This window comes from Anser brachyrhynchus (assembly GCF_964034855.1).
Source record: "Anser brachyrhynchus genome assembly, chromosome: 2".
In the NCBI taxonomy this organism is placed as follows: Eukaryota; Metazoa; Chordata; class Aves; order Anseriformes; family Anatidae; genus Anser; species Anser brachyrhynchus.
The window spans coordinates 137,096,967-137,121,660 of NC_137695.1; the positions used below are offsets into that span (position 1 = coordinate 137,096,967).

Here is a 24,694-nt window from a genome sequence, read left to right on the forward strand (position 1 = left end):
AGTTGAATGCATTGGTCCAGGGGCAGCTGCTGCAATCAGTGTGGGTAAGGGTCACGAGGCAGAGCAGCACCAGAGAGAGCTGGTGATGCAGCGAGATGCAGGGAGCCCTGAGCTGATGCATCTGCACAAGGGGGGCAGAGGTGCTGCTTTGGGAGCAACCTGGCCTTGAACACCTCCAGGATGGGGCATCCACAGCTTCTCTGGGCAACCTGTGCCAGTGCCTCACCACCCTCTGAGTAAAGAGTTTCTTCCTTGCATCTAATCTAAACCCACCCTCTTTCAGAATATTATCCACTTGAAAAAATGGAGCTGTTGGAAATAATTTTAAACCCCAAGTTCCAACCAAAACTTCACAGTCACTTTCAAAATCCTGTGGCTGCACAAATAAGGACTGAACTTGGATGGCACTGCACCTTTTGTCTCACTGTATGGAGTCCAAGAAAAATAGGAATAAAAGTCCATTTTCCAACCTGTTTTTCTGTTTTTCATCTTTGAAGATGTCTCCAGGTCTGACATAGCCCATCATGATGTGACAGGTGACACAGATGTGCTCTGCCTAAAACCAGGAAAACGCACGTGTGCTCGCTGTTAGTATTCAAATCAAAGCACGGGCAGGTGCCAGGTAACGGGAGTGCAGGCTGAGACCTCACGGTGGTGATGAACTCTGTAAAATGAGTGAGCGCCAAGGCAAGACTTAGTGAAAATGTTCACATCTAGGACGTGTCTTTTGAAGACAAGGATGTACGTTTCCTGAATTTGAAGCTGAACGTGTGCAGGACACAGGGGTGGTAAGAAGCTTTGTTTCCCCTGCGTGGCGACATGCTGATAGCAGGGCTGCAGGGACTGCTTTCCCTGCAAACTTACCAAGAGAGCTCACCGCTTGCTGCAGCTCATTTTTTGGTTTAATGGCTCATGGGAAGAAATAAGTTGCCAGTTGATCAGAACGATTAACTGCTAGAAGTTCCCAAGCATGTGATTTCCTTTGAAAAGACGAATGCTGTTCTCTCCGTGAGACTTGTAAAGCTGATTAAAACTCACCCAACTGCGGGAAAAAAATGTGTGCCCCACGTCCAAATCAAGCAGAATGGCAGAGCTCTGCAGAAAGGTTTATAAGTGCATCCAGCTTGGTTGTCTTGCCATACCGGGTAAATTATGGGGTATATTATGGTAAATACGGGGTAAAACAGTGATCTATGCCACTTGTTAAACCTGTGGGTGATGTAAACGCAGGGTTTGGTCATCAAACATTTTTATTTCAGCACACTGGAAGGCTGGCTTGTGTGGTGTTTGTAGTGTTGATGCTTTGCTAACACAGTCAGTCTGTCTGCTTCGACACTACAGGCGGATTGATGCTCACTGCACGTGCTTTAGGATGCCTGGATACAAACGAGGATGCTCTGAAAAGCGCAGAGCTTTGTGCTCAGCAGGGGACAGTGAACTTCAGCCGCGCCAGCAAAGCAAGGCTTAGAGTTGTAGCTGGCAAGTGTGTGTGAAAATACCAGGCTTTGGACTGTAGTTAGCTTGCGCTGAGATAGCTCAGAGCACGGGCAGAGCTAGCACAGACCTGCTTGCGCTTGCTGTATGAGCCTCAAAATGCATTTGCAGTGCAGATCAGTTTGCAGGATGGAATGGAATGGGAATGGAACTCCCAGCTGCTATTGGGAAGCAAGGGATGGCTGTGTGACGTGCAAGCATCACATTCCCTATTTGTCAGGGGGGAAAAAAAAAGAAAAAAAAAAGGTATGATCATTGAGCATGTAAAATGTGCTTTTGTAAATGGATTTGGAGATGTTAAACAGGAAATTAGAACCACAAGAATGACCTTTTATACTGAGATGAGTAACTTTCCAAAAGCAGAGGTAGTTGTTTTTTTGTTGCTGTGGGTTGTTTTTTGTTTTTGTTTGTTTCCTGAGTAACTAACACAGTATTTCACTGCTCTTTTTGAAATCTTGCTCTTCTCCGTTCCTATTTTGAGTTAGTATTCTGATAATTATGGGTCACTGATTCTTCACCTCATAGAGCTGTCTGTCAGGTTGTCCATGTGCTTGTTACATGCACTGGCATCACTTCCGTGCCTTCCACAAGACTAATTTAGTGCTGAGATGGCCCTAATCGTATCCTCCTGGTCAAATGAGGAGGTGGTTTAATACCGGTATGAGGCGAAGCCTCGCTGTCTGGCTAGAAAAATGGCAGGGTAATTGAAAAGGTGAGCTCCTGCTCTTCAAATCACTTTTGATACAACATGTAAGCTCTAGCTCTTTGTTCTGCTGCTTTGCTGCTCTGGAGCAGATGGGACACCGTGAGTACTGAGCAAACACTTGTCGGGGAGGAATGTTTAAGCACTCTATACCTTGAAGCGCCAGGTAATTAGAAAGTACTTGAGCTATAACGTAGCTGGGAGCTAATTAAATTGGAACAGCATCCCCAGAGAGAGCGAGGACACAATTTGTGACTGATAATGCTCGAACAATGTGCATACTGATTGCGTGTTAATTACCAGTGCTGACTGCTGTTTGCACGAAGCAGGGTGCAGTGCTGGGATTGCCGTGCTCTTAGGGCACTGCAGCGAGCAGCCAGGCCGGGGTGGTGCTGTCTTGCTTGTTTTGTCCCAGGTTCCTGCCGAGTTCCCAGCCTCCTACTGCAAATAAGACTTTTATGATGGCTTTTTACGAACTTTTGCATGATGTCTGTTCCAAAAAAAAACCTATCTGAAGTTTACTAGGTAGGAAATAGCATAACCAAAGCCCTGCTGCAGCATGTTAAATGTGTTCCCTAACAGTTCTTGCCACAGACTGCGACTCTGGCTCCAACTCGGAGATCTCCTACTTCGTCCAGAGCACTGATTTTTCCATCACGCGCCACGGGGTCATCAATTCTAACCGGAGGCTGAACTTTGAGCGAGCAAACCATATGTATGAGTTCGTGGTGATAGCTGTCGATAAAGGACATCCCCCTCGGACAGGAACTGCGTCCGTGCGTGTTCGAATGGCCAACGTGAATGACGAGGCTCCTGTGTTCTCCCAGCCCACGTAAGCCACCTTGAATGCCTGCTTTGCTTTTTACAGATGCTGTGTGTAACCTTGATAACACTTGGCTAAAGGTTTTTGGTTTTTTTTGTACATCCGTAAGGCCCAGTGAGACCAGAGGGTAATGTGTATGAAGAAAGGCTTTAGAAGCTGGTACTAAATGCCCTCCAATTTCTCCCTTCCGTGCACCAGTTACAGAACCTTCATCTCAGAAGACGCTGGTCCCAGTACCTTGGTGGCCACTGTCCGGGCCAAAGACCCTGATGGAGATGGGGTGCTGTACCTAATTGCTGGAGGTAATGAGGAGGGCAATTTTGAACTGGATAGTCAGAAAGGTAAGAAAGGTTTTACGACAGTTATAAGTGAATGCAAGTCTCTGGTTTATCTTCAGGTTACTCTCAGGCAGAGATTCAGAACAACTTTTAAAATTCCATTGTTAATTTTCCTGTAACTTTTTTTCTAAGTGCATGCCCTTTTTTTCTGTCCCTTTTACAGCATTGGTCTACAGCAATTGCCTCATATATACAAATTTGGAAGATAAAATTGTATGTATTAATTCTAAGCAATCTCTTCTATTTTAATTTCCATACACCAAATTCAAGTTCAGCATGGGAGAAAATGGATCCTAAAAAGAGAATGGCTTTTACTTAAACTAAATACAATACAGGGCTGCCAAGTGAGTAGTCTAGTTTCTACTGTCTCGTAATAAATGGCACCTTACCTCAGCAGTAGTCCTTAAGCCACTTAGATCTTTGCATTTATTCGTGAAGCATGGTACTACTCAATAAAAGAGAAGTAACTGACTGGCTTTTCTTTGCAGGTACATTTGTTGAATGCACAAAGCAAACACATTTTAAAAACACTGAGGGGAAAAAATATTTTTTCACTACCTTTTCTAGCTATAACACTGGTTCTTAAACATGAGGACAGCCCCACTTGGCAATGTGGAATGTGTTCAGGGAAGACAAGATATCACAGAAAAATTCCACCTGGCCTCTATCTCCCTCCTTTTATGTCCATTCTTCTTCTCCAAAGTTCTCTCCCCTGGCAGCCACACAAAGGGTGCAACATTTTCTTTCCTACAAAGAAAGGCTGAGAGAGCTGAGGTTGCTCAGCCTGGAGAAAAGAAGGTGCTGGGGAGACCTTATAGCTGCCTTCCAGTACTGGAAGGGGGCTTATAAGAAAGATGAAGAGAGACTTTTTACAAGATCCTGTAGTGGTGGGACAAGGGGTAATGATTTTAAACTGAAAGAGGATAGATTTAGATTAGATATAAGGGGGAAATTCTTCACTCAGAGGGTGGTGAGGCCCTGGCACAGGCTGCCCAGAGAAGCTGTGGATGCCCCATCCCTGGAGGTGCTCAAGGCCAGGCTGGATGGGGCTTTGGGCAGCCTGGTGTGGTGGGAGGTGTCCCTGCCCATGGCAGGGGGTTGCGTTTAGGTGATCTTTAAGGTCCTTTCCAACCCAAACCACTTTGTGATTCTATGATACTGTCTAGTCTGTATTTACAGCTTCACCTGTATGTCAAAAGTCATAAGGAATCACCATATTCATATAATCTGCAAGTGCAGATGCTTCATATCAGCTAAAATTACCTCTTTGATATTCGTGGTTGACTTGAATATCACCAACGTTTGGTGCCCTGGTCCCAGGACTGTGTGATCTGATGTGATGACTGATGTGATTTAGTGAAGACTGAATCCTGTACTTTGCAACCAAAATACAGACTGAACCAAAAACACAGTGGCAGAGAAATGTGATGCTCTCTTGACTTTGTTTGTTTGTTTGCATGGTAAAACAAAATTGCACTTTGCTTCCGAATTCAGGTATCATTAAGCTCCGCCGAAGCCCGCTGCCCAGCCTGAAAGGGCCGCAGTACGTACTGAACATCACTGCCATAGATGACAACGTCTCGGGGGGGCCCACCCCTCTCAGCAGTTTTGCTGAGGTTATTGTAGGAGTTAACGACGTAAATAACAACAGGCCTGTCTTCAGAGAGGTAAGATGTCTTTCTGCAGATATTCTTTTCCCATCATAGCTGGACTTACAAATCCTTCTTGGCTCCCTATGATAGCTGGTGGGCTGAAGGGGCTCTGTAAAGCTGAATGAATCTGTAATCGAACACATTTCTTCACGCTTAAAGAGCAAAGTCTTCATTCTCTTTTTTCCATCCTCTTTCTCCCTTAGAGCTTGAATTCTTTGTGACTGTAAGTAAGAGAAGTGATTTTCTTCAGAGTTCCCCAATGTGCTGCCACTGTGCAGCTAATTCATGCGGCTCGGTGTAATACATAGGGCTGGATTTTGGGTTTATTTTCAGTGCACTTACTACAGTGACAGCACCTGGGTTCTGGAGAACCAGCCTCCAGGGACGTACGTGCTGCAGGTGCAAGCCTACGATGCAGACCTCGGCGTTAACGGAGAGGTGAAGTATGGGCTCATGCACCGCGACGGAGCTTCCCTGGGCTTCAGCATTGATCCAGACACAGGTCAGTGGCTTCCAGGTTACTGAGGTAAAATGAAAATGCTGTTGTATTCTAGTGAGAGTGCCGCAGTAGGTTAGCCGTAAGAGCTTAAAAAATAAATACTGAAAAAAAAATAGAGTAAGTGGGTAACCATGCATATAGATTCAGTTAAGATGATAGTGACTTAGATGGCAAATTGAGTAGCGTAACAAACCTCTGTTCAATGTGAAGGTAAAAAGCTATTCTGAGGACAGTGACAGTCTTGATGCATCTCAGGTGAAGGAGCTATAAAAGTTGCTGATGTTCCTGTAGTCAAAACAGTCAAGTGGGATATTTGTGTGTTGGTGTCCAGGACTCCCCAGTAGACTGGAGGAGCCAGCAATAGGGAAGCAGAGTCCTCGTCTCGAGCATAGTGCAGACGGAGGTCTGGAAGGGGTCCCAAAAAGGCCACTTTAAAGTCTCACAACCAGAAGAAAAGAGGCGAGACAGGGAGAGACTTGGTCATCAGAGAGGAAAAGCTGAAGACAGGGAGAAAAATGTTCAATTTATTAACTGAGCTGCATGATTCTACCCTGTTTTAATCTGTTCAACAAGGCAGTCTCTGGTTCCCGCTGTGGGGATGGCTTTGACTACATCATTTAAGACTCGTGTGACTCTTCCCCAGAGCAATAATGAGCTATCTTTCAAATACTCAGTTACTTGGACTAGCAGTGCGATAGCCCTAAGAGACGTCTCTCGAGAAGGTTGCTGACCACTGGTGCTGTCTGGCAAGCGAAGAGAGGAGAGGCAGGACTTGTAGTTGGTCTGGTCCGAGCCCTGCCTTGCAGGGTTGGCCAGGGATTGAGCTTTAGGGTTGTGCTGCGTGCAGTTGTAGCTCCCTCCTGTGCGGGAGCAGCGCTGGTCCCTTTCTGCAGGCTCAGTCCCGCGGTGTCTGTGTCCCCAGGGGTCATCACCACCACGCAGAGCTTTGACCGTGAGAAGCAGAGAGAGCACACGCTGTCTGTTACCGCCACCGACCAAGCGCAGGAGCCGCTGATCGGCGTCTGTCAGATCACCATCTTTATCGCTGACGTCAATGACAACGATCCCAAGTTTGAGAACAGTCGCTATCAGTGTGAGTGATGTATTTCCCACTACCACAACGTGAACCTGTTTAGTAGTTCCTAATAATGACGGTCAGTTTTTAGGTGACCAGTCTTTGCTGCTGGCTAAGCCAGTTACTGCTTATTTCATTGTCAATGGAAGGATGCAGAATTAATCAATGTCATTAGTGTCTTATTTATTGCAATACTCTTAAAAACACTGACAGTTTACAGTCCTACGAACCAGGCAGATCTGATCCCTTTCTTTTGTGGCTTTTCCCTGCCTCATTTTTCTGCACTCTGAATTTTTATTCAGCATCCCCTGAAACAAAACATGACAAAAGCTGGGAAGTCAACGACCCTGGTGAGAAGAGCAGTCATCATCTATGTCTCTTTGATCCAGTGCCCCAGCTCAAATAGGTTGGAGTTGTGTTTATCTCTTGTCAGACAGCCTGAAATCCTTGGCTTATAGCCAGCAGTTGGCTGTGAGCCCTGATTCCTCCCTGTGCTCCTGAGCTAGCTTTTCCCATTTGCCCTGGTGCCATTCCATTTTTCATCCCCATACAATGTGCTTTTCAACAGTCTTTGGTTTGCCTTCAGCTGCTGCTTCTCCAGTAGAGTCCTGCACTTCGGTACATTTCATGTCATCCACACATGACAAGCATACTTCCTAGCTGATGAACTGTGACAGGCTTTTCTTGCATAATTGCCTCACCAAAAATGGCAAAAAATGGCTGATGATGTGTGTGACAGCAAGTCCATTTTGGAGGTTTTGACTGTTCAGTGGAAATGTCACATAGGGCAAAGCAGTGACCAATGTCTTATTAAAACGAAGAGGGCTCATAAGTGTGTTGTCTCTAGCATCGCAGGCCAGCATTTAAGGATTCAAAAAGAGGTTGGATGCTTGTACAGCGGGACTTTAGCTTGGAGAAGTGACCTACTAGGAAATAAATATATGTCTGTGCATTAGAGGTACACACAAAGACAGAAATAAATTTGGTTTACACCTTTTAGAGTATCTTATAGTGACTAACATCAAGCACCAAATTGGTTAAAATGTGCCAACTGGGAATAGCAATTTCTGCATTTCCACCAGTGATTTCTGTAAACCTGGCTGTAGCAGCACGGAGAATTCAGGTGGGAGTGGTCTTTGCTGGGGAGGAACAGAGCAGAGAAGTTTCTGAGACAAAAGTAATGTTTGTGCAAAGACGAACCTTTCTACTGTACCTTCAAGTATGTTCTTCAGGTGAAGCTGCCTGCGATTGTTTTCAAAAGAAGTGAAGCTGAAAGGTTGCATTTGGTAGTTATGATGACTTCGGCATTTCCAAGGAATAGGTGGATTTTTGTGGGATTTTTTCATGAACGCAGGAAACCTGCAAAGGTCCTATAGCGTAGGCAGCCCTTTGGGACAGGGAAAATGCAGATAATGAGGTCACTTTATGTGTAGCACTTTTCCAGCATGTATACGTAAGTAATCAATGTTTGTACATCACAGAATTAAAAATAGCTTCCTCTCTAACGAGATCAAGTGCCATTAGTCATAGGTTCCTGTTCTTCTTGGAAACTGCTGGTTCTTGATTCCTGTGCACTAGGATGTTGGTCAAATCCCGCATTTAAGCCATGTATTTTATAATCTGCATGGAAAGCAGGCATTAAACAACTGCTTATCTCTATGCACGGATGGCATAGTAATTGCTAGTTATGCCAGCAGCAAGTAGAAGTACATGAAATAAGAGAGAATGACCCTTCCAAGGAATTGTGAATGTGTTTTTTTTTTCACAATGTGATTTAACAGGATTTGACTATAAAAGTATAAATTTAAACACAACGAAAGGGTATTTTACAGTGTTTCTTAGCAATAAATTCCATTTTCATTAATCTATTTTAATACCAGTAAATCTCTTCTGAGAGTAGCTTTGGCTGCACTGACATACCAGGGACATGAATCCTAGGCCAATTAAATGTCATGGGAATAAGAGCAGCTAATTAAAGCTCAACTTTGTGTTCATGGAGTTGTGGTGGTTTGCAGTGTTACTGCCCCGTTGCCACAGATTGTAGATATTAAGGGAGAAAAAAAAGAAGACATGAGCAGAACACTTTATAAATAGTGTGAAATGCTGATTTTCCCACCTCAAAAATGCTGAAGTAGAACTGCTCACTATTTCTCATGATTTTGTTGGCGTCCTTGCTAGGAATCAGAAAGACAAAATGAATTACTCCTCTGGGCACTGTGTACTTCAACTGTGCAGCTTTTTCTGGCAGATTTTTAGATGACGGCTCTAAAAGCAGGTTCAGTGAAGGGTTGGTCTGCCTAGGATCACTGGCACAAAGACACAGCCTCTGTTGCAGGTCGATTGCTGGAAACACAGAGTGAGACCTCAGGACCCAAGGCTTTATGCTCTGTGATCACCTCCTGCCTCCCCGTGGGGATGCTGTCGCTCACCTTCAGCATTGATCCTGATCGTACAGAACCCCTCGTGATGCCAGACGTGGTCGCAGAGGGACAGCAGCACCCAGAAGCTGTCAGGGTGACAGTCCCCAGCCCTGCCCTGGTAGAGGCTAGCGGGGACGTGGAGCTGACGTGGTCATGGATGGCCTGCACCAAAAGATAAATTAAATGCCAGCAATTACTTAGCCATCTCCTGATGAGCATAATCTCTCTTGGCAAAACTGTGGTCTTCGAGAGGGTGAGAAAGTGGCTGGGCAGCACTGCTGGATTTGCAGGGGAGCTAGGGGTGTACCCCCAGGCACAGCCAGCCCAGCAAGGCTTTAAGCAAAGACCTTAGCTGGGAAAAAACAAATCTGCTTCACCAACAGCTTGCTTAACAACCTGGCATGGAAGGGAAACCTGAAAGAAAGAAAGAAGAATGTAGACGCTCTGTTACTGACAATACTTCGTAACCTGCCTTGCTACAGAAATATTTAATCTCCTCTGATGGGAATTATGAGGTTTTGTGTGTTACCCTGATTGAGAAGGCACTGGGAAAACCTGGCTTTGCTGTGAAATGAACTGCTCTGAAATGCTAGTTTGAGCGAGGAAGTGGCACAGGGAGGCCCACGTCCTCAGTCTCTTCCAGATTACCACTAAAACCTGAGATGAGAGTTATCTAAAGGGCAGGGCTGTGCTGTACACTTAGCACTGACCTGTGAAGATCTCTCTCACGTTTATTGATTGTTATGTGCAGGAGCGTTTCTGTTACACAGCTCAGTAAATCACAACCAGACCTGCTGACAATAACTTTGTCTTCTCAAAGATTTCCTCAGCGAAGACACTCCAGTGGGGACGAGTTTCCTCCATATTGCAGCTCATGACAGCGACCAAGGCGTGAACGCGGCCATCACTTATTCGATGTTGGAGCATCAAGTGGCGTACTTCCAGATCAACCCCAGCACGGGCTGGGTGTATGTGAACCGCCTGATCTCCCAGGTAGCGTCACTGCCTGCTGGAACTGAGCAGCCCCAACCCCTCACACCCATCGCAGAGGGTTCAGTGCAGTCTCTTGATTTGTACAAAACGCTTTGCAAATATCCTCGATTTTCTTTGTTTCATAGGCCACTCGCATTAGTTGCTGTGTTGTAGCAACAGATGGAGGCAACAGAAGCAGCACTGTGGAGCTGACCGTAACCATCACCAGCGCGCTGAGCCAGCTGCCCCGGTGGGAGCGGAGCAGATACTGGGTAACAATCCCCGAAAACACCATCCGTGACACCAGGATAGTGGTACGTTAAAAGTATGATTAATTCCCTCCCTCTTATGTTCGTTTCATCTTCTTCCTCTGTTTTGCTTTCTCTGTGTCTGCATTGGAACCACAGACCCACAGACTGGTTTGGGTTGGAAGGGACCTTAAAGCCCACCCAGTTCCAGCCCCCTGCCATGGGCAGGGACACCTCCCACCACACCAGGTTGCCCAAAGCCCCATCCAGCCTGGCCTTGAGCACCTCCAGGGATGGGGCATCCACAGCTTCTCTGGGCAGCCTGTGACAGTGCCTCACCACCCTCTGAGTGAAGAACTTCTTTCTAATATCTAATCTAAATCTCCCCTCTTTTAGTTTAAAGCCATTCCCCCTTGCCCTATCCCTACACCCCCAGACAAAGAGTCCCTCCCCAGCTTTCCTGTAGCCCCCTTTAGGCACTGGAACGCCGCTGTAAGGTCTGCCCAGGGCCTTCTCTTCTCCAGGCCAAATGTTACAGGCAGGTAAATTTGCTGTCAGTTAAAGAGCTGCAGCAAGCCTAAATGTTGTACAAGGAAACTCAGCTGTTCAGAATGGAAGTAAACTGTTTGTCTCTTGTCTGTTATCGTAGCCATGCATGCACTGTTCTCCCCATCAAACTGAACACTGCACACTTGCAACCCTGCACTTCATCACCGTATGTGGTGGCTCTTTTCTCCTTTAGACCATCAAAGCCACATCCCCTCTTGGTGATCCCAGGGTTACGTATAACCTGGAGGAGGGTCAAGTTCCAGAAACAAACATGCCAGTTCGTTTCTACCTGAAGCCAAACAGAGCCGATGGATCTGCTTCTCTTCTGGTCGCTGAACCACTTGACTTCGAGACAACCAAGTTCTTCACCCTGCGAGTCCGGGCACAAAACGTAGCAATGATCCCTCTAGCTTCCTTCACCACTGTTTGTGTTAATGTAACAGGTAAGCCCTGCTGTTGTTAGAACAACTCATTCAGAGCAGTACTGTTGTTATTTTTACTGTAACACCACAAATTAAAGTAACATCCATGAAATTACAAAACACCTATAAACTCTGTGCATTTCTATGCTGCAAAAGGAAGTTGTATGGTCATTTAAAAGTCTGTTTGAGACAGTTTCTAAGTATAACTAGGAAATGTGGAAATGTGATAATGTAAAAATGCGCTGTGTGAATCTTTACACAATCCTAGTACCTGCTTTTATAAACATAAATACAAAGATTTCATTTTGATAGGAGGAGAAATCTAGTAAATGCCCCCAAGCTATGGAAAGGAGATGTGCATCACTGGAAATTTTCTGTGCTATAGAAAGAGAAACAGTACAGATAGCTTGTTTTTGTGGTTGATATGTTTAGGCTTTTTTTTTTTTTATGTTCAGAATTTTCTATGTAACATTGAGGTAAAAACTGTAGGAATGAAAATGTTCTTACAACAGGTAGAATTTTCTAAGATTTGACCTAACCCACCTTCCAGTGAAATCTCTTTGTAAGGCTGTACTCCTGTAGAACCATATAAAACTAAGTCCAAATTTAATCTCTGCCTTTTGAAGCATTAGTGGAATTTCTTTGACACGTTGTAGTCGTTTAGGTTCAAAATAAGAATAAGTGAAGTCTTTGGCAAAAACATTTGTCTCTGTCACCACCATTGAAATGAAAGACCTAAGTGGTAATTTGAATAGGAATCTAACGCTTTTGCTTCACTTTACCACAGTGTTGTCCTGTCTTCCACAGTCCACTAATGCAAAAACCCTTCTGTGAGGCAGGGGTGCTTAAAGACAGGGCCTGAGCCTCGCTGTAGTTTGTGGACCCTGTCCCAGAATATTTTTCAGACAGCGCAGTTATTGGTAGCAGAATTTATTAGAAACTTTGTTCTACTCACAAGCAAGAATGCTTATTAAAATGTGGCTTTTAGGGAAAAGTGCAAACAGGTTTAAGGGAATATGTAACATTTCTGGGTGTAATTCTCTTACAAAGAGTAACACCAGTTGGATTTATCGTGGGTTGACCAAGTCAGTACTGTCATAGATCCCCTGCCTGTGTCTTGTGCTCACCTCTTCCTACACAACATTTCTAGGGAGAAAATGCATCAAAAGCTGGCCCATCAAATTACTGAACATATTTTCTCCAGTTTAGCTCTCTCCAAGGGTCAGGCAAGGAAGAAAAGCAAGACCAGCACTGACAGAAAGACAATGCAGCTTTGCATTGCGTCCAATCTGATCTGGCTGCAGATGACCACTACCAGGGCAGCCCTTTCTTTTCTCCAGGCTCCTTGCCACTCCTCCTGCACTGGATCCAGTGATTAGCTGCTGCAGTTTGTTAGCTCACCTAGCCCCATTCTCTCCAGAAAGTCAGTTTTCTGTCAGAGCCACAAAACAAGCACTGTCAGCACGCGATGCAGCTGATGGGAGGGAGCATCCCACTGCATAGAGCAGGATGACAAGAGTGAGAAGATCAGCATTGCTCCTGTGAACATCAGCCAGCGCTTAGGTGAGGGGAGGCTAATGTGCAGCTGCCTCCTAAATAAACATTAGGTCCTACAGCTTAACACAGCTCTGGCTGTCCTGCCCTGCAAAGACCAAGAAAGACTGTCTGACACACATTCTTTGTCAAGACTAGACTCTGCAATTTGAATTTTCTTTGTATGTCAATCAACACATAATAAAATGCTGAAATTAACTACTCTGAGTGGTTCTGCTGTAGGTTTCAGTAGATAACCAGCTCTTTACAGACTGGGAACAAAAGGCCTCCCGGTCCTGGCGTTCGTGGATTTATTATAGTAAGACTGCTGGTCAAATTGTTAGCTAGTATCTTATCTGAGATTAGGCCACTCTCTCTCAGAAATCGCTCAATGCCTGTAAAATGCCTTCTGACAGCTGCCATGAAAATGGGAAGAGCAAAAGCAGGATTGCTTCTTACTATGAACAATGTGAGTTCTTTTTCTCAGCAAAATTATGGCTGTGGGAAAAAACTGAATAAATGAAGATGTTGTTCTAAAAGCCTTCAAACATTTCCTCACCATGGTCCCAATCATCTTCTTTTGCAGATGTCAACGATAACGTGCCATTCTTCATGTCTTCCAACTACGAGGTGTCCGTGCCAGAAGGAGCTGATGTTGGCACATCTGTGGTTCAGGTTTTAGCTACAGACTTGGATTCTGGTCTACACGGAGAGGTTTGACCTCACATCCAATTCTTTTCCTCCCAGTAGGCAAGTTTTAGTATAGTAATCAGTGAGAGTGCACAGTCAGCAGATGACAGGGAACCTCATTGTCACATTTGGCCATCATTGTCACAGTGACCTGGCCCTAGAAAAAAGCAGTGTTATGAAGGAATCATGCATTTTCAGTGCATTTTCCTAAGCCTCTTCCAAAAATCCTATAAAATCTTCTGAGAGAGAATTCTGGATGGTAGAGATCTGCTGGTTTGTAACTAATTTTGCAGCTCCTATGGAGTAACCAATGTGGTGGAACTGTGCCTGGGTGGAAATGTTTTGGTTTTTTATCAGAGGAAGAAGCCAAACCTTTGCTAAAGGAGAAAAAATGGACAGCTTTCATCAGTGAAGGTCTTGATTTGTTCATGTTCGAGGGTTTTTTTTGTGGTGGTGGGGTGATGAGGCAGAATAACCTGTTGAACAGGACCCAAACTGTTCTATCAGTTAGCCCCACTTCTTTGCTACCAGAAGCACAGTGGGTTGGTAGAAGATGGGGAGGCACCAGGGACCCCCAGGTCATTCCCCACTTTCTCTGTCTTCATGATCTTTTTGAGCTGTCTCCTACTGACCACAGTTGGAGATGAGATACTGGTTTGATGGGATTTGATATGACTGGTCTGGCTGTTCTTTTGTTTGAGAATTCTTTTTGTTTTTATTTTGAAATGGGCAAACAACTTCAAAAATTCTGTCTAGACAAACTTCCTTCCTAAGAGTGTTGCCACCTTGTGGAGAGGCCCAGGAGGCTACTGGGGAAGGGAGAGGTCGCAGCACTCGGCCGTACAAATGAAAGAGGAAAATGCAACCTCCCTTACCTATTTACCTTTTAGGTTCACTACTTTATATTGAAAGATGCTAGTGAGGACTACAGGTTCTTCACCATTGAGCGCAAGACAGGAATTATTTCCACACATGCATCTTTTGACAGAGAGAAAAGAGCCTCCTACTTGATTGAAGTTCAGTCTCAGGACTCTTCAGAATCTTCTAGGCCTGGTGTCCATGGGCAGCCCAACACAGGTAAAACTAGTAACAAATTATGTATTTGGTAAAAGATATCAGAGACTGAATTCCTTACCTTTTCTAGACTTGGGGATGTGTCAGCTGTCTAGAATATGATAAGGTGTTCCACCCTTGCCATTTTTAGTCTACACGTTTGTCGTGCATCTCCTTAGACACAGCCTACGTAAGGATTTTTGTCAGTGATGTGAATGACAACGCCCCGGCATTTCCTCAGTCGGTGTATGAGATCAGCATAGATGAGGACAGGGACGTTGGAAGTCCTGTTGTGACGGCAACAGCAAATGATCAAGATGAAGGTGAGCTGACCTGCCCTCCATGTCTTTCTTTGTAAGTCCTCTTATTATCCCTGTGTGTTGTATGTAGGGTTACCTCCCTCTTGGGCAAACAAATTTCTGTGTTCAGGAGACAACGGAGCACTTCAAACATTTGTAGAAGTGAATAGAGATTAAACCTGAAGCACCAGATGATTTTCTTTTTTATTCCTAAACATTTTTCAGCAAACAACTACTATTGTACAGGCAGAATATTCTTCTCAGGTGGATTCTCTTGAAGTAGAGCAATGCTGTTATATTTTAGCACCATCCAGTGGTAAAAAATTTAATAAAATAAAACGCTAAGGAATGTTGGCATTTGAGGAAGGAGGTTTAGGAAACACAAAGAAAAATAGCTTTTAATATTTTAATAGTATGTTACTTTTTTATTGTTAGCAAGTGAATGCACAACATATAAATTAAAGGCACACGATTCCCTCATTACCAATAAACAAGGACTTGTCTGTGACTACAAATTATATTTGTGGACACAAATGCAGACCCTATGCCCAATCTACCGTAAAAAAAAACATTAAATTACATATATGGCTCATTCTGTTTGTATATGTGTCTGTTTTATCTCCTACAGACATTGTAACAGCCTGCTCTGTTCCTGGTGAATAAGGTTGCTCTTGGATACATGTCCGCCGTGTACAAGTGAATTGAGCATTCAGGGAGCATGCAGGTTGTGGTCATTTGCTTTCTCTTGTAGGTGCAAATGCCAAACTCAGGTACCAGATCACATCAGGAAACGCGGAAGGAGTTTTTGATGTGGAACCTGAGGCTGGAACTGTCTTCATTGTTCAGTCACTGGATTATGAACAAGAACAACGTTATGAGCTCCGGCTTGTAGCATCTGATGGAAAGTGGGAAAATCACACTCTTATCATCATCAATGTTGTGAATAAGAACGATGAAGCACCAGTCTTCACTCAGAATGAGTATTATGGCAGTGTCCTGGAAGAACTCACAGATCTGCCTGCGTTTGTTCTAAAGGTAAAGTGCTTTTCATGCAGCAGAGAAAAACCTGATTTTTTAATTTTTTTCCCAGGGTTGAGCCGCTCACACACACAGAATGGCTCAGTGCCATCCATGCCCACAAATCCAAAGAGACAGTATCATCAGAGTGGGTAAGCCCTGGTATTAGGATTTGCTAGCAACTTTCTGCAAAGAAGAGAATAAAGAGAGTCTGGCTGAATTTGTGTGATGGACTCCCTAGACCAGCAGAAATGTTGAACAATAAGTTAGCTTTCCTCTACAAAGCAAGGGAAAGTGTATTTGAGGAATTGTATATGAATAGTGTGGTTAGCATCTGTACTTCATGTGTATAAGTTCACAGATTCTTTGGCTACACTTATACTGCCAAATAAAAATAATCAGGGGATGCTCTTTGACTGTGGAGCTGAGAGTCCTCTGTCCCGTGCTGATAATTAGCTTGGATATATGGCCACCCTGTTCCCGCAGCCTTCTGTTCACTCTGAGAGAAAGTCCCTCTTTGTCTTTGTATTACAGCTCTGAAGAGTTTCATAAGAAACATATGCTCAGCAGATCTGTTGTTATTATTCCCACTTGCTTCTTTCTGGAGTTATTTCCTCTTCCCAAAATATAATGGGAAGAAGAATATATTAGCCTGTCTAAACATGATCTTTCTGTTTCTCTAGGCTGTGCATTGATGTTTATTGAGAGTACTTGACCTGAGTGACTGAAATCAAGAGATGTTTGTTGTTAAATTTCATGCTATTTTCGTAGCCTGCACAACACCAACTGACATCAGTAAAAGAACAGCATTTTCCTGGTTTCCGTTACATAAACACTTCCCTGATGTGGTTTCTTCTAGGTTTCTGCAAGAGACCCCGACCAAGCGGCTGATCAAAATGCCATTAGCTATTCCCTGCACGGACAGGGGGCCGGTAGCGAATTCAGCATCAACGAGAACACGGGCGAGATCAGCACAAGCAGAAGATTGGACCGCGAGAAGCGATCAACATGGCGCTTCCTCGTTCTAGCAACAGATGAGAGCGGAGAGGGACTGACTGGCTTCGCAGATGTTATCATAGAAGTGAGGGACGTGAACGACAACGCGCCCCTTTTCCTCTGTGTCTCGGATGGTTGTTTCATGGGTCACATCCCTGAGGATTCCCCGGCAGACACGGCTGTTATGGACATGACCGCAGTGGACTTTGATGACCCAAAAGCTGGCACGAATGCTGTACTAACCTACAGAATCGTTCAGAACGTCCAAAACGAAATTAACCTGAACTTGTTCTCAATTAACTCCGTTAGCGGCACCATCTATACCATGCTTGGCTCCCTGGACCGGGAGAAGGAAGACAGGTACCTACTGGTGGTGGAGGCCAAAGACGGAGGAGGGCTCACTGGGACAGGCACCGCCACTATTTTGGTGACTGATGTGAACGACCATGCTCCGGTCTTCCTGCAAAGAATCTACACGGCATTTGTCTCTGAGAACGCGAGCATTAACACCGAGGTCGCAGTGGTGTCTGCCGTGGACAGGGATGAGGGGGAAAATGCCGTGGTGACATTCAGCATCCTCGACGGCGACAACGACCGCAAGTTCTCCATGGAGACAGATAAAGTCAACAACTGCGGGTTCATCCGGCTGCGAAAGCGGATTGACTTTGAGAAGCCTCACGAGAGGGTGTTCAATTTGACTCTGAAAGCAGAGGACATGGATTTCTTCAGCATCGCTCACTGTGTGATCTACGTGGAGGATGCCAACGACCATGCTCCGGTCTTCTACCCCCAATTCTATGAAGTGGCTGCTCTGGGGGAAGACGTGCCTGTAGGCACCAAAGTTGTTCAGGTTTCTGCTGTTGACTTGGATTCTGGCCTGAACGGAAGGTTTTCTTTGCACCTGCTCAACAAGTCTGACCCAGGTGGCCAGTTCTCTGTGGCTAGTGATGGCTGGGTGGTAGTTGCAGGACTGCTGGATTATGAGGCAGTGACGCAGTACCAGCTCATCGTTATTGCCACAGATATGGGGCAGCCCCCTCTGGCAGGCAGTGCCACTGTTCTAGTGACTCTGCGGGATGTAAATGACAACGGGCCAGAGTTTGAGGCTCATTATAACCCAGTGGTCTGGGAAAACACAGCTTCTCCTCAGGTAGTCCAAATGAATGAGACGTCTGCTTTGCTGTATGCTAAGGACCGAGACACTGCTGCTAACGGAGCACCCTTCTCCTTCCATTTACTCAGCAATTTTGATAGTCTGGATAACTTCCACTTGCAGGATTTCCATAATGGAAGTGCCCAGCTCACTGCACTGCGTACCTTTGACAGGGAAGTACACAAGGTCTTCTACCTGCCCATCCTGATCACAGACAGCGGGATTCCACCGATGAGCTCCACCAACACATTAACTGTGAATATTGGGGACCAGAACGACCACCCGCATTCTGCTGGTTACATGGAGTGCCTCATCTACAGCTACGATGGTAAGGCGCTCTCTGATGCTTGCTTCCAGGTGTTACGGTAAGGCCAAAGGAACAGCTGTGAGATTCACAAGAGGGCTCTGGCCTCTTCCACATAAGATCTCAGTAGAAGTGCTACTTAAGTTTGCTCGAGCCCGCACAAAGAACAGTAGGTGGGCCAGAGGACTCTGGGCTACTTGGTTTGTGGAAGAAGCTGAGGCAGCCTTGAATTAAGAGGATAGCTGCCTGCTATTCTGTGCATGTTTCTGCCAAACTTGAGTAATGGTCCCTTGTTTTCAGATGCGGTTTTCCAGCAAAGTTAACATTCCAGGGGAAAAGAAAAGAACAGAATTCAGAATGTTGCTGTGCTGAACCTGAATTACTCAGAGAACCTTGTTCCCTGCACAGACTGAATTGAATAGTCAATTTGGTATCAATGAATACTCTTAACCTGAACTCGTGTAAATTGTCTGAGACATTCATATCAGCCTTCAGCTGACAAACGCTGTTCTGGGGGGATTTTCTGTGAACGCTGGCTGCAGCAGTGAGAGACGCCACGTTTCCCTCCTTGCTTTGGAAATTAGCTAGCAGTTCTCTTGTGATCCAGTGCCCAATAGCAAATTAAACCACACAGGTAAAAAGCTTTTAGGTTGCTTACATCATTTAGACTCAGGTAATTTCTTCCTCTTATTTTTCTTTGCCATATAACTGGTGGTTCAATAACACATTAAATAGCATATCTGTTGTGGGACACTAGAAACTGTTTCTATGTAGATGCTGTTGACCATCTGTTTGTGTTGAAATGTTCTGCCTGTTTTGTGCTCACTATCAAGTTCAGACCTTGCTGCTTTTTGCTGAGAAACTCTAGCAAGTACTGAGAACCTCTGCCCGAGTACTAACTAGCCTAAGTACCAGATCTTTTTATAAAGTCTGAATTCTCTTTTAGTTGCTTTTTTAAAGGTTAAAGTCATCTGTCCTGCTAATTTCTGGGAGGGAATAGCAAGTGTTTTTAAGGTAACAGAATCAGAAGTCTACCAGTGTGTTGTGTGCTACATTCATATGATGTAGGAGTCAAACACCAGGGCATCCCGCATGCAGCAAAATCTCAGATGAATGTTGTCCCAGCTGCAGGACATGTACAGTTTTCTCTCCTTGTTGCATGCAGCCCTCAGATGTCAGGGTTTGTGCTGTTCCCTTTCACAAGGTGAAATCCCACAGCTTTTGCTCTTTGTGTATCCTTGATTCTTTACTCAGTTGGTATACGAGTTCAGATACCTGTGGATCTTTCCTTCAGAAATAGCTTTTGGTTAAAAACAAACAACAACACTTATCTGTGAGTTTTTCGTAGAGGATTTAAAAACAGCAGAATACATGCTGCTTTCCCTCTCACCCCAAAGTCTCACCACCTACTCCAAATAAGCCTGGTTATTGTGTTTTGGACATCCTCTCTATCTTGCTGTAACTTCCTCCAAATTGCTATTGTTTTTTGCCCTTTGTCATCCAGTCAATATTTTGGTTGTTCTGCCAAACCTCAACCCCTGTCTAAACCACTCTGTAAGCTGGTTGGGCATGGCAGCTAAAATAATGGGAAGAATTATTCTGACATTGTTTCTGAATCTCTCTTATCTTTCTTCAGAGGTGGCTAGCTTTTTCCTTCCTGACTGCTCTTCCATGCAGCCCCTGGTTGAGTTTAATCTCTGCAGCCATACAGCAAACACCCATTATTACCCACGCAGGACAGCGTGTGGTATTTACAAACTGGTGCACATCTTCTGCAAAGAATCATCACAACTATTTCTGTAGAGGTTTTAGGTTTAAGGCAAACCAGTAAAACTGGAATGGCTGACCTGTTTGTGTAATGGTATTGTTCTGACTATGCCACTTACATGCTATGTTGTTTTAGGTATCCTACCCATGACCATCCTGGGACAAGTCCGTGCCCCTGATAATGATGATTGGGATCGCAAAATCTACCAATTTGAAGGAAAAACATCAAGGTATTTAGAGAGAAAAATGGATATTGGGTAAAATGTGTGGAAAACTTGCCTGGATGCTAAAACACGGAATGTATTTAAACTCTTCTTTTTTTGAAAACAAGTGTGCAAAAGCATGTTGTTGGTTAGATGCTTGTGCGTAGCTCTCCAAAAACCTCTGAGTGTGAAATGACAGTAAATAATGCTGAATGCCAAACTGATCCATTTCCCGTTGCCTCATAGAGTGCCCAATCTACTGGGACACCACTCACAATTCCCCGTTTATAGTCATATCCATAAAAACCATCAATGACCCACTACAGAAAAAATACCCACTGACTTCCATCCTCTTTCCTCCAAGCTCCTGGAACTTGGTATTTCAGTGTCACCACTGTTTTTAAAATGTGATGTGTATTGGATGTGTTCCCACCAGTGTCTGGATTATGAGCGGGGTTGAGATTTACATGTGCCATTTGGAGGTGGGTTGTGCCTCCTCTGTCACTCTTGATGAATGTATTTGAACTAGGAGTTCACACGGTTTCCAGTTATGCCTGTAGTAGCCTGAGTCTTTCTACATAGTTTCTATGGCATAGAAATAGGAAGAAAACTCAATATACTGGTGGAGAGTCATTAGGAGCCAACAGGCAATGTAAAAATGTTCTGTTCTGCACTGTCCCTTCATGAGGGACCACATCTGCTGTCTTTGGTAGCTTTCCCAAAATAAAGTGGATCAGAGGAACTACCAGCGATAGTAATTACATCTTAGCTCTTTAACTTCTCATAGCTTGTTCCTTGGCTTAACTCTTATTACAGGTACTTTATCCTTAATGATAACTCAGGTTTGCTGACTATTAAAGAAGGAACCCCACCAGGAACATACAACATAAGAGTTAGAGTCATTGATGGAGTCTGGCCAGACGTTGTCTCAACTGTAAAGGTTACAGTGAAGGAGATCAAAGATGATGCCCTCCGTAATGCTGGTTCTATACGAATAAAAGGTAAGCAAGGCGATGAAGTACGTTAGAATTGTAATACTGAAATCTACCTCTTTAACGTTGCTACTGTGTTATTTAGAATTCTCATGCCCTTAAACTTAGGAGCTAATCCTTGATAGATAAAGGTTTGAAAATGCATCTTCATTTGCGTGGTCCTCTGACATGTCCTTACTGCGTGTAAGGCACATCTCTGGAGAAAAGTCGGCAAGAAATGCTTGTCTGATGCTGAAGAAAAGATACAAGATTTCTACACTGACTTTTCAACAAAACAGCAATTTATGTTTCAGAAAAAATCCTTATGTGAACAACTGGCTCCCTGAAATTCACCAGATTGTTTCAATCTTTGTGAAAAAATAAAATCTTAACCATGTTTCTGATTTAAAAGAATGAAAAAAAAAAGAAATGAATAAGAATCAAAAAGCTTCATTACACAAATCCTAAGAAGAAGCCAGCACGGAAAATTTCAGAGCCTCAAAATGAAAACACTCATAAATTTACAACTGAGTGCATTTTCTGCAGCCTTAATATTTGTTCTGTCCTGCTCCCCTCTTCTATTGCTACAACAGTTGCAAGATAAGTGTTTGTCAGGTTTTTAAATTCTGTTACAGGTATCACCCCAGAGGAGTTCATATCCCAATCCCCTAAAAAAGAGAGTAAATACAACCAGATGAAGAAGCTGCTTTCAGATATCATGTCTGCCCCACTTGAAAATGTTCACATTTTCAGTGTGTTAAATAGCCCAAGTCAAACCCGAGGCATTGATGTTTGGTTTGCAGTTTATGGTCCACCCTATTATAAAGCAGAAAAACTTAATGGCAACGTAGCAGCCTCCAGAGCGTGGGTAAGTGTATGTATACTACATATGAAAGTACAGCATCTTCCCACTGTGTCTACTCAGATAATATCCACTGCCTAATGAATGTGCATATTTAGAATGACTAAGGAAATAATGTGTGAGAAAAACGGATAATTTTAATCAGTAAAGTCAAATAGTCCTTTAACATTTATATTTAAAGTTTCAAATGTGAATGCTTTAGAAGCCAGCCTGTAAATACAAATTGAGTGACCCAAACACAACGAGCAAACTTTTAGGAATGTAAACATGTTTTTCCTATTGAAGAGGCTGTAAAATCCTGTATAAAGGATGTGTTTGGCTGTTACCTTTGTACATGGGGTCTTAATATTTCAGTTTATATTCTTCTACACAGAAATGTTCTGTAGCTGAAGCTCAGAAACGTGTGTTCACTCAACAGTTCCAGCTTTCTGAGTTAAGAGGGCAAAGCAGTAAAATAACCATTACCCAGTGGAGAAACAGGTTAGAAATGTGCATTTAAAATCTTACAAAGTTTGCGTCCTCTTGCAGGAAAAAAAAATAAAATTCTGCTATGATTTAAATGACTTGCTGTGTTGGAAATGACTCTGTTCTTACACGTAGGCTGAAATACAGCTATGATAATAATCAGTGCTGCAGTAATAACTCACTGTTGCCAGAAAAGGTATTTCTTCATTGCCAAGGCCAGTTCACCCTTCTCGGTATTAAGGCACAAGTCCAGATTAAAAGTACAGCTCAGATTCTATGTAAAATAGTTCATCAGAACTATAAGTGAATAAAAGTTACCCACTCAATTTATGATGAATGTGACAATATTTTTGTCTTCTAAATACTCACACTATAAATGACTTTATATAACAAGGCTTTTGCCTTAACAGATACCAGGCTGAACTGCCTTTGACTGGACAGAGTGAGGTAAATGTTGGAAGGAAATGGCACAGCAACCAGTTTTGAGAATAAATAAGACTTGGGCTTTTCACGTCTGTCATCTGTGAGCTTCCCCTTTGTGGAAAAGTCAGATGAATGCAACTAATTGTTCTCCACAGCTGGAAAACATCTTGGATATAAATATCACCCAGATTGGCATTGACGAATGTGTGACTGCCAACTGCACTCACAGCAGCGGATGCATCAGCAAGTATGAGCAGAGTCATGTGCCAACGATAACCACAGCTGGAAGTGTTTCGCTGGTGTCTGTGACAGTCCTGAGCAGTGCCCTGTGTGGCTGTGCAGCTCGGGAGAGTCCCCATCTCTCCTGCTCCTCATACCAGACGAACCCTTGTCTCAACGGTGGCACGTGTGTGGATACTGATTTGGGCTACAGGTTGGTGGGGCTTTGCCTGGGGTGCAGGCAGAGTGCTTCTGCTCGGTCTGTGGGGAGGAGGACAGGAAGGTTGGGGGGTGTCATTGCATGGCTTCTCACTGTGGCAGGTCTGACTGTTGTACTTCACACAGGTCCTGCAAATAGACCTCTGTTTTCAAATAGGTACTTTGGTTTGTCGTAGTCTCCAGGAAAACCTTGGGAATTTTGCAGGCAGTCGTGGTTCCTTTAATGTTGCCCTGCAAAATGTCTTTGTTTTGTGCAGCCTACCTCGATGTTATTAAACATTTTAATCATGTCCCCATGTTCCTTGCCTTGATTTTTTTCTCCTAAAATTACATCTCGTAGAGAAAATAGCATGAAGATGAAAAAAATAGTGGGACTGTGCTAGCTCAGAATGAGCCTAGTACCCTTCCAGAAGGGAAACCTTAGGCATGTTTGCTTAAAAGTGGCCATCCCAGCATAGGAAGGCAGAAACAACTAGCCAGCCTCTTCTGAGGAGCTCTTCTCTGAAGAGCCTTGACAGGGGAGGTAGGACTCAGACTGAAGCTGCAGAAGCCCTGCTCACAGTGAAGACCTGAGCCTGACAGTGCTGCTCAGGTGTAATCAGGTAGAGAAATTTTGGTGCCCGGAAATACTGTTATCCTTGGTAGCGCTCTGCCGTGTATTATCTGCTCAGTTCTGAGGCTCCTTTACTTCTGCTCCATTTTCACTGGTTTTGAGAGGGGTCTTTTAGGAAGGCTCCTTCATTACTCACAGAACTATCTTGCTTAATATTAGGCAATTAATCTTACCTTATATGATTTAGATCCAAAGATAAATTGTGTTTGTACAAACAAGTAAATGGAGGACATTTTATAATGGAAGTTTTGCTAGTGCTTATTTAACTGTCACCATGGCCAAGGCATTAGAGGCTCCTATGATCAGATTGGAGAGTCCTGCTGTAGGATGAGTCCTTAGCCAGTTCTGCTTGCATGGTGGATTTTTTTTCTTATTTTTTATTTTTAATAGATGCAAATGCTCTCCTAATTTCCAAGGACCAGACTGCCAGCAGACAAAACACAGCTTCAGAGGCCACGGTTACGCCTGGTTCCCTCCTCTCAAGCCTTGCTTTGAGAGCCGCATCTCCTTGGAGTTTATCACCGAAGTCCCCGACGGCCTTCTGTTGTACCAGGGACCGGTAGCACGAGGGCAGCCTGGAGAGCTGAAAGATTTCATGGCGTTGGGTTGGTAACTTCACGGGTACTTGTTCTGTGTGGTTGCGTGAACGTGAATTACTTGCGGTTAGTAGTATTGGTGGCTTTTTTTTTTTTCATTTAAAAAATAAAGAGGT

At 44.1% G+C, this 24,694-nt stretch overlaps 1 protein-coding gene across 3 annotated transcripts in view; it reads left to right on the forward strand.

Moving 5' to 3' along the window:
- LOC308191081 (neural-cadherin-like) overlaps nt 1–24,694 on the forward strand; it is a 49,604-nt gene that overhangs the window by 13,244 nt on the left and 11,666 nt on the right. For 2 of the 3 annotated variants that reach the window (XM_080583091.1, XM_080583093.1), the window contains exons 6-23: nt 2,780–3,029; nt 3,219–3,361; nt 4,853–5,025; nt 5,344–5,512; nt 6,432–6,602; nt 9,825–9,997; nt 10,123–10,290; nt 10,967–11,216; nt 13,315–13,442; nt 14,309–14,495; nt 14,651–14,794; nt 15,522–15,805; nt 16,647–18,264; nt 20,144–20,237; nt 21,027–21,211; nt 21,817–22,049; nt 23,087–23,364; nt 24,373–24,587. In XM_080583091.1, the coding sequence (XP_080439217.1) occupies nt 2,780–3,029; nt 3,219–3,361; nt 4,853–5,025; nt 5,344–5,512; nt 6,432–6,602; nt 9,825–9,997; nt 10,123–10,290; nt 10,967–11,216; nt 13,315–13,442; nt 14,309–14,495; nt 14,651–14,794; nt 15,522–15,805; nt 16,647–18,264; nt 20,144–20,237; nt 21,027–21,211; nt 21,817–22,049; nt 23,087–23,364; nt 24,373–24,587 (4,863 nt within the window). The remainder of the gene's footprint in view (nt 1–2,779; nt 3,030–3,218; nt 3,362–4,852; nt 5,026–5,343; nt 5,513–6,431; nt 6,603–9,824; nt 9,998–10,122; nt 10,291–10,966; nt 11,217–13,314; nt 13,443–14,308; nt 14,496–14,650; nt 14,795–15,521; nt 15,806–16,646; nt 18,265–20,143; nt 20,238–21,026; nt 21,212–21,816; nt 22,050–23,086; nt 23,365–24,372; nt 24,588–24,694) is intronic. The other variant, XM_080583092.1, reaches the window with a different exon arrangement.